Source organism: Electrophorus electricus, chromosome 4, assembly GCF_013358815.1.
Source record: "Electrophorus electricus isolate fEleEle1 chromosome 4, fEleEle1.pri, whole genome shotgun sequence".
In the NCBI taxonomy this organism is placed as follows: Eukaryota; Metazoa; Chordata; class Actinopteri; order Gymnotiformes; family Gymnotidae; genus Electrophorus; species Electrophorus electricus.
Window position 1 is genome coordinate 16,869,402 of NC_049538.1, and position 16,858 is coordinate 16,886,259.

The window sequence follows — 16,858 nt, forward strand, 5'->3', positions numbered from 1 at the left end:
CAAGTCTTTTCCTCACAAGGCTGATTTACTTCTGCCAAAGAGCTATTCATTATCTTGCCTGTATTTTATCTGTTGATCATTTTACTGTGCAGCTCTTTCTCGCAACTAGATCTTGGGAGTAGCTTGAATCCTTGTGGGGACTCTCTCTAATTTAAGCTTCTTTGTGTGTTTCTCTCCTGCCGTTCTGCATGTGCGTTTGGCCGGCAGTGAGCAGATCAGTAAACGCCAGTCCCAGATTGACCGGCTATACGTGTCTCTGAAGGACCTGGTGGAGGAGAGGAAGTGTCAACTTGAGCAGCAGTACTGGCTCTACCAGCTCAACCGGGAAGTCGATGAGCTCGAACAGTGGATCGCCGAGAGAGAGGTCACGGCCAGCTCCACAGAGCTGGGCCAAGACTTTGAGCATGTGACGGTGAGTAGACCCTTGACTCTCATCCAGGGCCAGTCCAGTGGGCCATGCCTTGCTATGATCTGCCTTGGTTCTGATCCACTCTAGACTGCAGTTTGGACAGTAATCAATGCAGATGTCTGAAGAGTTTTTATGCTTTTCATGTCATTGTTGTGAAGTATTAGAATTTAAGTTGGACAACACGGATACACACAGACATTTGAACATAAATCAGGTCATAAAACATCATAAAATAAATAAACATAACCAATGCTGAAAGTGGGCTGGTACTCACCAGTATGCAGTACTGACACCTCTACATTTTATTTTATTTTTTTTACATTTTTCTTATCTATTATTTCTCTAAGCTCCATACTCTTTTCTGCCATCTCCATATCAGGTTCTAGGAAATTCATAATGATCCTATATAAAATTCATTATCCAGGGGACATTTTGTGAAGCTAACCTGTTCTTGTTCTCTCTACAAGTCTAGAACAAGACAAGTAATGTTCATGCTAGACTAAGTAATGTGAATGCTAAATAAAGATGTTGACCTGGCTCTAAAAGGGCACAAAGAGAATGTGTGATTCAGACAAAATAGAATTTCAGCCAGAACCAGTACTAAATCTGGACCATGAGCAGCAAGCTAACATTAGCACTAGTCGTGGCAGGGAGGAGCCTGTTGATGTAGCATTAACAAAAACAGCTGAAGCTACCACAGCCAACGACATAAACAACTCTCCCGATTGTTGGTCAAAGGATCAAATGATATGTTTTTGTGCAAACGCACACACATATCACTACACACATGCATAATATATAGTATCATACATATATTACATCATTAAATTATTGTATGCTATTTTTATATATGGTAAAATTAATAGTTTGGTAAATGGTTGTCACTTTGGACATTAGTGATATCTCCTAGTATTTTTTATTCACTGTAGCAAACGTTTGGCCAAACGTTTTGAGACTGAAAACTAATTTGACTGAAAACTAATTTGACTGAAACAAATTTTGGTTTTCACAAAAGTTACTGCCTCAGGTTTTTTAGATTATTTTGTCAGATGTTTATATGAAATAGTGAAGTACAATGATAAGCATTTCATAAGTTTAACTTTTTATTGACAAATACATCCAGTTTAAGCAAAGACTTAATATTTACTTTGTTGACCCTTCTTTTTTAAGACTTCTGCAGTTCACCTTGCAAAATGACTGATGACTGATGGCAATCCATTCTTGCCTAATCAGTGCTTGGAGTGTTTGTTTGTCCACCTCTTTTTAAGCATTAACAACAGGTTCTCAATGGGATTAAGATCTGAGATTAAGAGTTTCCTGGCCATGGACCCAAAATTTCAATGTTTTGTTCACCACTTGGTTATCACTTTTGCCTTGTGACATAGTGTTCCATCTTGCTGGAAAAAACATTGTTCATCACCAAATTGCTCTTGGATCATTGGGAGAAGTTGCCCTTGGATGATGTTTTCATACCATTCCTTATTCATGGAAGTGTTCTTAGGCCAAGGTTTGAGCAAACCCACTCCCTTGGATGAAAAACAACCCCACAAATGAATGGTCTCAGGATGCCTCACTGTTGGCCTGACACAGGACTCATGGTAGCACTCACCTTTTCTTCTCTGGACAATCATTTGTACAGATGTTCAGTCTGAAGGGGGCTTCATCAGAGAAAATAACTTTACCCAAGTCGTCTGCAGTCCAATCTCTATACGTCTTGTAGAATGTCAGTCTGTCCTTGATATTTTTCTTGGAGAGAAGTGGCTTCTTTGCTGTTCTTCTTGACAACAAGCCATCCTCCAAAAGCCTTCGCCTCATTGTGCATGCAGATGCACTCATACCTGCCTTCTGCCATTCCTGAGCAAGCTCTGCACTGGTGGTGACCTAATCCCATAGCTGCATCCTCTTTTGGAGACAGTCCTGATACTTTTTTTACTTTCTTGGGTGCCCTGAAGCCTTCTTCACTGCAACTGAACCTCTCTCCTTGAAGTTCTTGATGATTCGATAAATTGTTACATTAAATCAGCTGCCTTGTCATTAACACTTTCTCCTGAGCTAACGAGAAGATCATTGAAATAATGTTAGCAGGCCATTTTGTGGCAGGGCTGAAATGCAGTGGCTGGAATGCAGAAATGTTTGTGATTAATTTAATTTTCATGGCAAGGAATGACTTTACAATTAAATGCAATTCATCTGATCACTCTTCACAATCTACAGTTCGTGCAAATTGCCACCATAAAAACTGAATCAGCAAACTTTGTGAAAACCAAAATTTATGCTAGTCTCAAAACTTTTGGCCTCAACTGTAATACTTAATGATTTGCTGATGCCAGCCAATACACACACCAACATGTGAATAAGGAGAGTACTTTTTTCCCACTTCAAGCACTGAACATAACTGATCTGAACGCTAGACCTGACACCCAGTGACAATACATACATGCAGTTCACAATGAATTCTTACTGTGAATTTACAAGTCCCACACCTCACATGCCTTTGAATAAGTCCTGCCTCATCTCCTAGGTCCTGCAGGATAAGTTCACTGAGTTCACCTCAGAGACAGGTCGCCTCGGTCAGGAGAGAGTGACGGCTGTCAATCAGATGGTGGACGAGCTGATTGACTATGGACACGCAGACGCGGCCACCATTGCCGAGTGGAAAGATGCCGTGAATGAGGCGTGGGCTGACCTGCTGGAGCTGATGGAGACCAGGGGTCAGATGCTCGCAGCTTCCCACCAGCTGCACAAATTCTTCTCTGATTGCCGAGAGGTGAGACGCCTGCCCAGGCCATGTGTCACTGCCCAGCTAAAAGAACTCAGCACTGGGCCACAGGACATTTAGAGGTGTGCTAGATGTGTGTGTGTGTGTGTGTGTGTGTGTGTGTAAAACAAGAGAGAGATGCAATAAAAACTGTAGTGTAGTACACAAGGTTTCTGGAAAAGCAGGTTGTTTCATATAGAGCGATTTCATGAGTTGGACAACCAAAGTACTACACACTTTGTATTTTGTAGCTAGACCTTTAGAAGCATTGATCTTGCCAAGCTGATGAAGGACCCCTGGCTGAAATGGTGGAGACTACACTGTAAATATATATAGCACTTTGCATGTACAGCTGAAGAAGGACCTCTGTCCAAAACATTCCGTCCTGTTTCTCTGGCAGTGAAATAAACAAGGTTTCCGGAGAAATAGGATGTTTAGTTTCTATATAAATATATTGTTGCTGGATACTGGTAAATACCAGAGTCTAGAAATGTGTTTTGTATGTGTACGTGTGTTTCAGGTGCTAGTGCACATAGGGGACAAACAGCAGAGGCTGCCCGAAGTGCGTGCCCGCCAGGATGGCTCCACTAACACCAGCACCCTGCAGAGACTCATGAACACCTTTGAACATGACATCCAGCTGCTGGTTGGCCAGGTGAGACAGTGAAACCCTGAGCTCACAAAAGCATCTCTGAACATTTGTATTGTCCTTTATTAAACTCAGAGTGAAGGGGTGTTTTTTGGCAAAAAGGCTTCATGAGTGAACTTCAGGTTTATTATACTCAATAGTAATTTCAAGGATGAAATTAAACTAGAAAGAGAAATATCTATGTATGTAACTAAAAGAATTACATTGGCCAAAATATCTGGTGCACAACTGCTGAAATATACATGAAATACAATAATTAATCACTTTTATCTAAACTAGAAGTAAACTACTCAGATAAGTGGCAAGATATTTGATCAGTGGCTGTGTTGTACTAACAGAAGTCTACTTGATATGCCACATATGCCAGTGTGTATGTGTGTGTGTGTGCGTGTGTGTGTGTGTGTGTGTGTGTGTGTGTGTTTATGTGTGTGTGTGTACGTGTGTGTGTGTGTGCGTGTGTGCATGCACGCACGCACATTTTACCAATGTTTGTGTTGCTCAGGTAAGACAGTTACAGGAGAGTGCTGCGCAACTCCGAACAGTCTATGCTGGAGAGAAGGCCGAAGCCATCAGCATTCGGGAACAAGAAGTGATGCAAGCATGGAAAGAGCTGCTAATTTCTTGTGAGGAGTGCCGTGTACAGATCACTACAGCAACAGACAAACTACGCTTTTTCGGTGTGGTCCGAGACCAGTTGATGTGGATGGACAGCATCATCTGCCAGATAGGAACTGGAGAGAAGCCCAGGTATGACTGAGATCCTTTATAGCTCCCTCCTACACAAGCGTGCACACACACACACACACACACACACACACACACACAGTTTTATACATAGTTTTATACCTTTACTACATTTGCATTCTACTTCATAACAACCAGCCTTAACTGCTCAACTCTTTCTTGCATACACAGTCTGCCTCAAGAGAGACTGACTGTCTCAAAGAATAGCTCCATGCTAGACTGGTAGTGCTGGTGTGTCCTGGGTCTTCCCATGTGTGGAACATTATTGCTGTCTCCTCCGATCTCTAATGGGCTGTGGGCTCTCTGCCTGCAGGGACGTGTCCTCCGTGGAGGTCCTCATGAATTACCACCAGAATTTGAAGAGTGAGGTGGAGGCTCGCCAGAAGAGCATGCAGCAGTGTATCGAGATGGGCAAGACCCTGCTCGCCGCACGCAACCCCGCCTCTGAGGAGGTGAGGGAGCTCTCAGACCTAAGGAAACACCCAGCACCATGCTTTATAAAGTCCCATCAAATATTATCGTGATCATAATAAATTACAGTAGACGAGCTGCATATCCAGTTTGTGATTCAGCAGAAAATGAATAAGGCTCTATATCGAAGTCTTCTAAAAAAATTTCTGTCACTGTGTCTTGAGGTTTTGCTGTGATGTTTCAGATCAAAGAGAAATTGGAGAAGGTACTGAGCAAGCAGAGAGAACTCACAGAGAAATGGGACAAACATTGGGAGGAGCTACAGCACAGTGAGTAGCACATCAGATCTCTTGGAAGGCAATCAGTTTGATAGAAATGTCTACATAATGGACAATTTCATCCAGAGTGCTATTCAATTTTGCTAACAAAGGATCAATTACATAGTGCCCCTCTGAATCGTTTGATTGTATCTTCCTTTCTCTCTGTCTGTCTTTTCCTGATTGGTGTTTCTCTCTCTCTCTCTCTCTCTCTCTCTCTCTCTCTCTCTCTCTATCCATCAGTGTTGGAGGTACATCAGTTTGCCCAGGAGGCCATGGTAGCTGAGGCATGGCTCACAGCGCAGGAACCATTCCTGAGTAGTAAGGAACTAGGCGCCAGTGTGGATGAGGTGGAGCAGCTGATTCGGCGTCACGAGGCTTTCCGCAAAGCAGCTGCCACCTGGGAGGAGAGGTTCAGCTCTCTCCGACGCCTTACCACGGTGAGTCAGTGGGGAGAGATTCAGCTTTCTCCAACACCTTCCCACTGTAGGTCAGTGGGGAGAGATTCAGCTTTCTCAGACACCTTACCTCAGTGGGTCAGTGGGGAGAGCTTCTGCTCCCTCTGATGCCTTACCATGGTGGCTCAGTGAGGAGAGGTTCAGCTCTCTCCAACATCTTACCATGGTGGGTCAGAGGACAGCCAGTCCAAATGCACACTTGCATCTTAAAATCCTGAAACCTCATTTCGTGTAATGGTGAGCAGTGAGGAGGTGGACGCATGTGCGAAAAGAACGAGATTTATTATGGGCAAATCCAAAATCAGAGTCATTGTAGTAGTCCAGGGTCATATTACCAACACGGAAAGCACAGGGATACATGATTAAACAAACACACGAGTACACGAAAGCAAGCAGGGGAATCAGGCTATAACAATTGACTAGGGAACACGAAGGCTATGATAACAAAACATGCTAACAAATGAAGGCTTTGAAACAGACAGGCTTTCAAACATCCAGACATTAAACCGAACACAATGAACCTAACACAAATGCAACCACCAAATAAACATAAACACACGGATTCAAAGAAACACAACCATTCAAGTAAACAATGAACAGCAAAGACACAGGGAACACGACAGGGTTTAAAAACATGAACTTAACAAGGTAGAAACAAGGGACAGGTGTAAGTAATCAAACAAGGGGCGGAGAAAACGAAACTATGGCATGGAACTAAAATACACAAGACAGGGAAAACACGAAACACGGTATCTGGGAGGGACTAATCGTGACATTCCGAAACACAAAAATACTGAACTGCTGAACTTGTTTTGTTCTGTAAATTTACATTTTTTTCAATTGGTAATACTCATTCTGATACCTACTCAATTTTAACTATATTCGGTAAATATTCTCAACAGTCGCTAAAAGATTTCTTACGCTGCAATAACTAGTATTACATTATGTAATATTAATTATGCAATATTAGTTAATTTGGCAATTTGTCAAACCTTGGTCCATGAGGGCCAGAGTCCAGCGTGGTTTGGTGTTTGACCTGCTTAAATGTACCTGATTCAACTCATCAATCACTGATGTGATTGATTGATGTGTGTCTGAGCAGTCACCACATTTTGCTGACACCTCTGGTTCAAACACTAAGAAGCTTAATTATTGTATCACATAGTTGTAAATGTGTAGTCAATGGGATTACTGAATGGAGGTTTGAATCCATACAGACCAGTAACAAATAAGAAGCAAAATCGGCATAATTGAGTGGAGAAACATGACAAGTGCAGAAGTTTCCATTCACTATTCGATTCAAAGTTATATTCAATATAGTGGCATGTATAAACATTTTAGCAGGCACAGTTGACCCAAGATGGCAAGAGGAAACTATCTAAGTGAGTTTAAAAGTTCATTATTGGAGCAGGAGCTTGTCATAAAGGCTGCTGAACTGACTGGTGTTTCCATAGGAACAGTTTACTAAGGTAAAATCTTCATTCAGATGTGTGGGAAAGACATCAATACATAGTTGGAAATTGTGGTTAAAAGTATAAATTCATGATGCTTGTGCATTTTTTGTAAGCAGAACAAAACCAAGGTAATGTCACAGACCTGATTGGTGGACCCCTTGGGGGCATGTTTTGGATTTATTTGTTCTTTAGCAGGAATGGCATTGCAAGTCAATACAAATGTCTGACTGTTCACTTTTATCTTATGAAAATTGTATGTGCTCGTGGGAGTGGACTGGATTGCAGGGCTAACAATCTTCAAATCTATATGGCATGTATGGTTGCATGGCTTTTATTTATATTACTAATATAAATAAAATAATTAATATAAATTATGTGTTATGGCCATCACAGGCACCAGATCTCAACCAAATAGAACATATGGTCAATTTTGGACTGATGTGTTGGCATTCTCAACCACCATTGTCAAAACACCAAATGAGGGAATATTTTTTGGAAGATACTCTCCAGTACATTTCCTGAGACTTGTAAAGTTTATTCCAAAGCAAATTGAAGCTCTTTTTAGAAGCTTCTGGTGGCCCAGCACTTTATTATGACACTTTGTTGTTTTTTCCTCTGTCAACTGTGCCTCAGGTGAGCTTCTTGGTGAAATGGAAACCAACAACCAAGTATCCAAGTGAATGCAGAAAATGTAAATCACTTATATATCGCCTGTAATGACATTTCTCTTTGGTCTTTGGGATGCTCCGCTTGAACAAAACTGTAGAGAGCAGGAGCAGCCAGAGTGTCCTGCTTATATCTTCATTTGGGACAAAGTCAGTGTTCTTCACAGAAGGCCCATAAATAGTTCACCAACAATTCACAGTTCTCAAATGTGTGAGCTCTTTGGCCTGACCAAGATACTGTAGCTGACTAAATAATCATTTTCTTGCTTTCTTAATGGCTTATTTGCATAAATTATATTCCCAATTTGGATTTGGTACTGCATTGATCTTCCTGCATTCATTTTTACATGGATTTCAACATTTCATCTTGTACAATTGTTATTCATTAGCACTTTTTAATAACAGGTTTCTTTTTGCAATAGTGTCTAGTTAATGATCAGTGATGATTATGAATTTATTTGTGTGTGTTTCATTAAGAGCAAAGTTCAAATGTTCAATATCAATAGTTTGCTTTTGCCAGACAGATGCATTTCAATGGCTTAAGCTTACATTATATTATTACATTTGGTAGATGGTCTAAGCAGATGCTCTAAGCAAGTTACAATTTCAATCTTGTTATAGAGCAAAGCAAATGTAAATGTAATATATGTTTTTAAAAAGCTGTAATGTCATGGAAATCTGCATTTTATGCATTTGTAAAATATTAGACTAACTGAAAAAGTCATCATGTATAAATGTAAGATGATTTCTGAGCACTTTCTCTGTGCTCTCTTGTACAGGTGGAGAAAATAAAGGCAGAGCAGAGTAAACTCCCCCCGACTCCTCTTCTGGGTCGCAAAGTTTTCCTGGACCCCCAGGACTCGTCTCCAGGCCGGAGCAGCCCCTCCTCACTTCTCCGGCAGGCCGTCTATGAGCATGGCGAGCCTCGGGTGGAGCGCATCACCGCTTACCCCTCTCCCTCATCAGTAGCTCGCAGACTTGGCTCCACTGTGGCCAACTACACACCCATCATGAACGGAGCAGCTACCTACCGCATCCAGGAAGCCAGGAATGCAGGCGTGCTGGGTGTGGCTGCTGGTCTTGGCATGCCTGTGGAGCTGAAAGTCACTCAACTCTGCCCCACGCTGGAGAGGGAGTGGGACAGGCAGCAGGAGAATGTGATGGCAGAGGTGGTGCTCCAGGAGCCAGGTGGAGGCAGGAAGAGGCTGAACAGTGGCCCAGGGGGAAGTGGCAGCAGCCGGTCTGAACTGCAGGTAGAGCAGCATCCACCTCCGAGGGAGACACGGCTTGAGCGACAGCTCTCCAACGATCAACTGATCCAGGCAAGGAGAGACGAACTCCCCCAGGAGGTGTGGCGGGAGAGGGCGGAGCGTGAGAGGCGTCTGGAGAGGCAGACGTCCAGTGAACAAGAGGGTCCTGCCCATGGACATGAACCTCGGCACAGGGACAGACACCGGCTAGAGAGGCAGGAGAGCAGTGAACATGAGACAGGCAGGGACCACTCAGACAGACGCTCCGGAGGAGGGTGAGACAGTACATATGACAGCTCTGAATGCCTAGTACCTGTACCACTAATTATAATATTTAATGCAGCTTTATGTTAGCGCCATTTAGTTAAAATCATTACGCAGTCTCACCCTTAGTCTTGCTGCATTCCAATAGCATAATTTGTTTTTCTGACATGAGTGAGTTAATTAGGTTGCTTATTCATTCTTGAATATTTTGGCAGAGAGAAAAGGTCTACTTTAGCTGATATTGTGGAGCAGCTTCAAGAGAGAGAAGCTGCACAGGTAAATTCAAGTTTGTGCTTCTGCTTAGTTATTACATTTTGCCAACACTACCAAACCAAGCCAGTGAAAAACTGTGTGTGTGCACTGCTCTCTCAGGCCCGTGGGGAAATCCCCCGTCTCCCAAACGGCTTTCCTGAGAAGTCTTCACGACCAGACCGTCCGCGGGCTCGAGATCGACCCAAACCACGGAGAAGACCGCGGCCCAAGGAGGGGATGGTGGTGGAAACGCGGCGGTCTCGCTCGGCGCCAGCTCAGAGCAGCCCAACAGCACCCCAGCCACCTACCCACACTGCCCAGCATGAGGGGTTCCTCTTCCGAAAGCTGGATATCGAGAGCCAGAAGAAGAGTTCCAACAGGTGGGTCTTGCTCGTCAAGAGTTCAGAGGCTGAGGACAAGAACTTGGCATGCTTGTATCTTAACTCTGATTATGCCAGTAAGAAACAGCAAGACTGTTAATCCAGTTCTATGCAAAAATTATATTAGTACTGTATATGTGTTGTATACTTCTGCATGTCTTTACTAACAAGATTTCAAACAACACACATGCAATAAAAAATATACAATGTGTGTTTTGTCTAATTGCCAGAGAGCTTGAAGCTTGTTAACTTTTAAATCAAACCCAAAAAATGTTAGTCACAAAACAAGTGACATCTGGTTAAATTGTAACTACTTTCATAGTTTAGTGGTTTCATGACAAACAATTTAATGTGCAAATAGCATAAAATAGTTTCCATCAGCACATTGCTTGCAACTTGCATGATGAGACTCCAGCCACCACTAGCCTTGTTGGTCTGTATGGCTGTGGCAGAAGACCAAGAGCTGTTGTGTTTCTGAAGCTATGGTCAGTAAGGTATGCAAGCTCCCCCTCATTTACTGTGTTTCTGAAACTATAATCACTAAGCTCCGCCTCATTCACTGTATTTCTGAAGCTATGTTCAATAACGTATGCAAGCTCCGCCTCAGTCACTGTATTTCTGAAGCTATGTTCAATAACGTATGCAAGCTCCGCCTCATTGACTGTGTTTCTGAAGCTATGTTCAGTAAAGTATGCAAGCTCCGCTTCATTCACACTGCCAATTCTCTTGGTTTTCAGCTGCTATGACAGATGTCACACTGCAGTGACTGGCTGTCATCCTTGTCTCTACAGCTCCCCCTGTAGCCATGTTACATGGGGACCCATTTCATTCATGGGTTTTGGACACAAATGTAAAATGTCTGTATATTTATTTTATGCATGTTAATATAACGCAGTGTACATGTGCGCTGAATGTTGTTTGCAAGTGCCTGTCCTCTGAAGTTTTAACACTAGTATTAGCGATTATGTCATCACTTGCTAGCCAACCAAAATGTCCCTTTCTTCTCTTCCATGTTCCCTGTGCATTCCTGGCTGCACTCAACCCCTCCCCAACCCCCCCACAACAAAGGTAAGTCCCAAAAGCCCAGCTGTGTGCTGTAGCCAAGCAGTAATGAGCTCCACATCAAACCGCTCCATTTAAGTCCTAGGCGGGGCTGTTCTTCACCGTTTTGGCAGGTAAGTGATGGTTAAGTGGAGGGAGTCACTGGGTTATGGAGCTCATGGTATCCTGTGTTCTCTAACACACTACAGCAGGTCTTGGGTGAACTTGTACTGCGTGTTGACGAAGGGAGAGCTCGCTTTCTACAAGGACTCCAAGAACACCACCACATCTTACAACAACGAGCCAATCATTAACCTTAGCAGCTGTTCGTGCGACATCACCAACGGATACAAGAAGAAGAAAAACGTCTTCACGCTCAAGTATGAAAAAAAATCACAGAACTACCTAATTAAATTCCCTGGAAAGGTTCTTCCACGGTCTTTAAATGACTTATTTAGAAGAACACTAGCGTTTTTGCTTTATTTGATGTTACCAATACACTCTTGTCTTTTAATCCTAGAACTAAAGATGGGAACGAATTTCTCTTCCATGCTAAAGATGAGGTAAGATTTGGTCACAATTTCCCATAGCTTTAAACTGAATTGACTAATGTAGCTGTATTTTCATGGTTTCTGATGGCACTAAATAATCTGGATGCTCCTCACTCAATGTGTAATTTGAGTTGCAAATTAGTGTTTGCATAACACCTCAGTGGTCAATTTGTCTCCATCCCACAGGATGATCTGAAGGCCTGGATAACCAGTATCAACACAAGTATCTGTGAGCATGAGGAGATGGCCAAATGGGGGCAGTCTCATCCTACTACCTCATCCACAGACGAGGGCACACGGCGGGATGGTAGCAGGGCCGGGGCCTCAGAGAGGGGCGAGAGGTCGGACCGAGCCGACCGGGGCTCTGAGCGCTCTGACAAAGGGGAAAAACCAGAGAAAAAGACTGGGAAGAAGAAATGAGGGTCCACTCCACCCCCTAGCCATTGGACACAGGAATCAGGATCTGAGTCAGGGAGCCGGACATGACAAGACTGTGCTGGCAGTACGGAGAAATAGAGACATCACTGTGCTCTTGTCTGTCAAGCTTTCCACTGAAGGGAGGACTCAGCCAGTACTGGCTTTGAGTGGAACTGTCCTGAGGCAGAATGCCCCCCTAGTGGCTGCTGGTCACCACCACAATAAGCAGCCCTGTAAGGGCCAAAGAGTAGAAGGCAGAGGTAAAATGAAAATAGTTCTGAGAGAGGTTACAATGAAGTAGCTCATGATATTTATTTTTTAATTTGTTTGTTGAAAGATGAATCCTATATGTGTAACTGTCTATTTGTATATTGTGTGTCTTGACATCTAACCTGTTTGATTAAATGCTGAAAAAGAATGGAAATATGCCAGAATTTTTCTCAAGATTTTTCTCAAGTTTTTCTTTTAGCAAGCATGTTGGTCTGTTTTTGTTTTTTGCTTTTTTTCTAGTTAATTTGCTCTTTTATACAATCCATTTTTTATTGTTGTTTATTTATTGGTTCTTCCAAATCTCAAATACTTTTCTCAACACTTTGTAAACCACAATATGGCTGATCGTACAGTATTGTCCAGCATGCCTTTTGGGGTAAACTCCAGATCTGTTCAAAATAAGCGGAATAACGTTAATAGGGTGTGTATTGTCTGAAATCTGGTTTCTATGGAAGCTTCCTTATTTTGGAGAATAACCCATAGCATTGATATATGTGCATTTCCTTTTGCAATGGAATGGAAAAGTGACAAAATTATTTGGACAGCCCATATTTCCTGTTTCAGTGTTAGCGGGGGATACCAAATTTTCATCTGTATCTACTTAAAGTTGTTTGAAACATAAAAATGAGTCATATTGTGTGTTCAAAGACAGAAAAACAAGGCATGTGTGTGTGCTTACATCTTGCAGGTAATGATAACTCAGGCATGTCATTTCCCCTTGTCTTCCTTATATTACACTAATGAGTCCAACTGCTCCTTAACTGCATCTTAACTTTTGTGTGAAATGTGCATATACATTTTTATAAGTTAAATAACAGTTGCAGTATCCAACCACTGCATGAATAAATTATTTTGTAGTAAGTGCTTCTCCTGTGCTTCTACTTTCAGTTTGGTCATTTTGTTTCATCTTTTTAGTTGATAATGGTGTGAGATAACAGTGATGGCTCTGTGGTATCAATTGTGCATCTTGTTTCATTAGAACTGCAGCGAGGGAGCGGGATTTTTGCTCAGAATTGTAAGCTGCAGGTGGGAGGGAGTGGTTTCCAGCTCTTGGGCTCTGCAAATGTTTCTGTTTTTTTCTGTTCTGACAACATGACCCAGATCACAAAGGGCTTGGTAATTGAAGAGTTAAATTGGGCTATCTGATCAGCTCAAATGCAAAAATGTGCAGACCATGGGGACCCTAAGACTGGGATTGTGGGATTGGGAACCTCAAATATAACTGGAGATATATTAAAGGAACGTAGTATATTACATGGCTTTCAGACATATGTAATGCAGGGATTTCATATCACATACGATATGTTTACTGTTCAGATTTTTTTTGTGCATTAATATACATGTGAATGACAAACCACTGTAGACATTATTGCATGGTAGGTTAGACTGCAATGATGACTTTTTTATGTGCTAAACAACTCTCAGTCTCTTCTATTGTGAGGAAATATAACTATAAAATTATAATTTTCTCTCGTTTTGCCCTGTGGCTGGTAACCAGCCCTGGAGCCAAAAGCGTGAGTTACTGCTCCACCCTGGCTAATTTGTAGGGGGTAGTACATCATGTACCAAACCTAAGCCTCATGCATCATCTAGTTGATAACATTATTTACATATTTTACATTCGAATTTGAATTGAAATGTTTACATTAATGTGTTTATCATATAAAATATTTCAAAAGCAAAAAACGTGATGGTCCTAAGGAAAAACATTGTTTTCTTTTCTTTAATCTAAAGTAAGTCTTTTTTAAATATAAAAGTGTTTAATTGTATATTTTTGTTGTTTTAAACCGGAAAAAAACATTATTTTAATTCCTTAATCTTTTTTTAGAATGTAAAAATATTGTCAAACATCTGTCTAAAAGCACTGGTGTTTTTTTGCTATTTTTTTCTCCTTTGAAGTTTTCTCTATATATATTTTTATGCAATACTACAACTCTTGAAAGTACAGAGGAGGATATGCAGTAAAGGTAGAAGGGGATTCACGTATGCAGGCTGAACACGTACCACTCACAACAACGAAATGTATGCAACTTTTCCTTTGCACTACACTACTGCCTTGTTTCGCAGTGTTACTGGGGAGGAGCAGTGGTGTCTAAGGGTCTGAGACAACAAACCCTGCTGTGGTGGAAACTGGTGTAATAACAAACACACAATTCATGAACAACAGTAAAAATCATATACAACATTTTGTCTTTACCCATCATGAATGTGATTATGAATTATTTTGTCTATTTTTACAACTACTGCTATGCATTATATAGCTTTCATTGTATTTTATTATACATTTTTGTGAGTGGAAATGTGATTAGTTCTGATACAGCTTACTTAATTTTACATATATGTGTATTAGCAAAATCAAAAAGATTTTTCATACTGGACAAAATATGTTCAGTTAATGCCGATCTCTAGGTATTCACTAATTCATTTACTACAGATTTTACTTCAGAATGTTTCATTGGAGATGTATATGATTTTATAAATCAAATAATTTTTCAAAGCTATCAAGCTATTTGGTTCATTTCAGATAAATGGAAAGCACAACTCTCAGACCGCAGATTTCTATATATTATTCATTTAATGAGAAGGCTACAAAAAGGAGAAACAAAAATGTCAGCATCAATTCTTGTTATCAATTCTCTTAGAGAGATGTGTTTTGGGGATACATTTTACAACATCCAGTTTTCTTGCACATACACTTTGCAAAAATGCTTTTTTTTACACATATCCTCCTCTGTACTTGCTGTATCACTCAAAGATGATCATGATATTAATGTATTATAGACTATTTTGTTCACCATTTTTTAATATAAAAATCATATTTTGCCTTAAAGGACCACACCATGTCTAAGCTTTTTTCTCATTATGAATGAATGATCTTCTGTTGGGTGCTTTAGTCACATTTTTTACCTAGCTGAAGGCCTCTCTTAAAGCCTAAACCTGTTTTGTTTGTGTTGGACCCTTGGGCACCACTGAGTTTGACTTAAAAGCTTGATGACCTGTATAAATTGTTTAAAATATTTTCTGTATAGAAAAATATTCTTTTCTATGGCTGTCTAATGATGAAATCTGTAGGTTTAACAATTTCACATATAAATTGGGGTGTTAATTTGCATTCAAATAAATGAAAGGTCAGTGGATAAAAGCCAGTAAATCAAGTTGCTGGTTGCATGAATTACAAAGTCCAAATTCTGTTACTGCAGTGCATGACTGTAATCCTTCTCTCACCCTGTCCATTATAGCCACTGTTCAGGAGGGACTCAAATACATACATGGAAATAGTGAAAGAATGATGTATAAATCTAAAAACTGTACAGTTATTTCCTTGATAAATACAACTTGTCATATGTCAAATGCCTTGTATAATGATTTGTTGATTTATTTGCGATCACATATCTCCAGGAATAACTCAGCAAGTTTTTAGCTTTCATCTTACAAGCACCATGTACCAGAACTCCCCATATCTAGGTATAAAAGCAAATAATTTTGCTACTCCAGATGGTCTTGAATTGATTACTCCAGTCAGAGATGAGAATAAGATGGGGGGATAACTGTAGGCAAAGATTGATCAGTGATGCAGTGGATTCAGAAACTATTCAAATCCCTCTTCTTTTTGCACATTTTATTTTTGCTCTAGATTTAATTCCAAATGGATAATATTCCCTTCAATCTACACTCATTAATCTGCTTTGTTATTTGTTATTAATAACAAAGTGATATGTTTTTAGAAATCTTTACAAATTTGTTAAAATTAAAAAACTTAAATAATCATTTATTTAAATGTTCACACTCTTGGATGCGGTGCTTCAAACTGACATCAGATATATCCAGTTTGCTTTAGTGAATTCAAATTTATTTGTACAGTGATTTTTACAACATATGTTTTCATAAAGCAGCTTTGCAGAAATTATATATCCAGTGAGTTTGGGTCCAGGCCCCTTATGTGCAAGCAAAGGCAACAGTGGCAAGGAAAACCTCCCTGAGAGCATAGTTATCTCTGAGAGGTCTTTAGAATGTGATTGGAGTTCAACTGTGGAAAAATGGATAAAAACACCTAATGGCTTCAGATCTCCACTATAGAGATGGGAAAAACTACCAGAAGGACAACCATCTCAGCAGTATTCCATCAATCAAGACATTGAGTAGCTAAAATGGAGTCACTCTTGAGTAAAACACATATGGCAGCCTTTTATAGCATTTAAAGAACTCTGAGGAAAAGACTGGTCTGATAAGACAAGAATTTAACTTTTTGAGCAGAACTCCAAACATTATGTCTGGTGAACACTACTGCTCCTTCTGGCTAACACCATCCCTACAGTGAAGCATGGTGGTGGTAGCATCAGAATTGAGGGAAGGATGAATGCAGACAAAATTGAGAGAAGTACTTGATGAGAATCTGATCCAGTGTGCATGTGACTTCTGATTAGAGTGACGGTCCACCCTTCAGCATAACAATTAGACATTAAGAATGTAGCTGGGGTGATGTAGTGATGTAGTGACTTCTGTGGAGAGACCTGAAGAAGGCAGTTCACAGATGCTTCCTATCCAAATTGTCCAGGATTGTCCAGGAA

General features: G+C 40.8%; 1 protein-coding gene across 5 annotated transcripts in view; it reads left to right on the forward strand.

The window, feature by feature from the left end:
- Nucleotides 1-13,962, forward strand: part of LOC113580117 (spectrin beta chain, non-erythrocytic 4) — a 63,134-nt gene extending 49,172 nt beyond the window's left edge. For 2 of the 5 annotated variants that reach the window (XM_027014456.2, XM_035525639.1), the window contains 13 exons: nt 208-412; nt 2,931-3,176; nt 3,688-3,822; nt 4,319-4,563; nt 4,874-5,012; nt 5,216-5,300; nt 5,532-5,728; nt 8,645-9,390; nt 9,595-9,655; nt 9,752-10,011; nt 11,262-11,432; nt 11,573-11,615; nt 11,790-13,962. In XM_027014456.2, coding sequence (XP_026870257.2) covers nt 208-412; nt 2,931-3,176; nt 3,688-3,822; nt 4,319-4,563; nt 4,874-5,012; nt 5,216-5,300; nt 5,532-5,728; nt 8,645-9,390; nt 9,595-9,655; nt 9,752-10,011; nt 11,262-11,432; nt 11,573-11,615; nt 11,790-12,023 — 2,767 coding nt within the window. In that variant the 3' untranslated portion in view covers nt 12,024-13,962. Of the gene's footprint in view, nt 1-207; nt 413-2,930; nt 3,177-3,687; nt 3,823-4,318; nt 4,564-4,873; nt 5,013-5,215; nt 5,301-5,531; nt 5,729-8,644; nt 9,391-9,594; nt 9,656-9,751; nt 10,012-11,079; nt 11,433-11,572; nt 11,616-11,789 lie in introns of those variants that run through there. The other 3 variants (XM_035525636.1, XM_035525637.1, XM_035525638.1) reach the window with 3 other exon arrangements.
- The last annotated feature ends 2,896 nt before the right edge of the window (nt 13,963-16,858 follow it).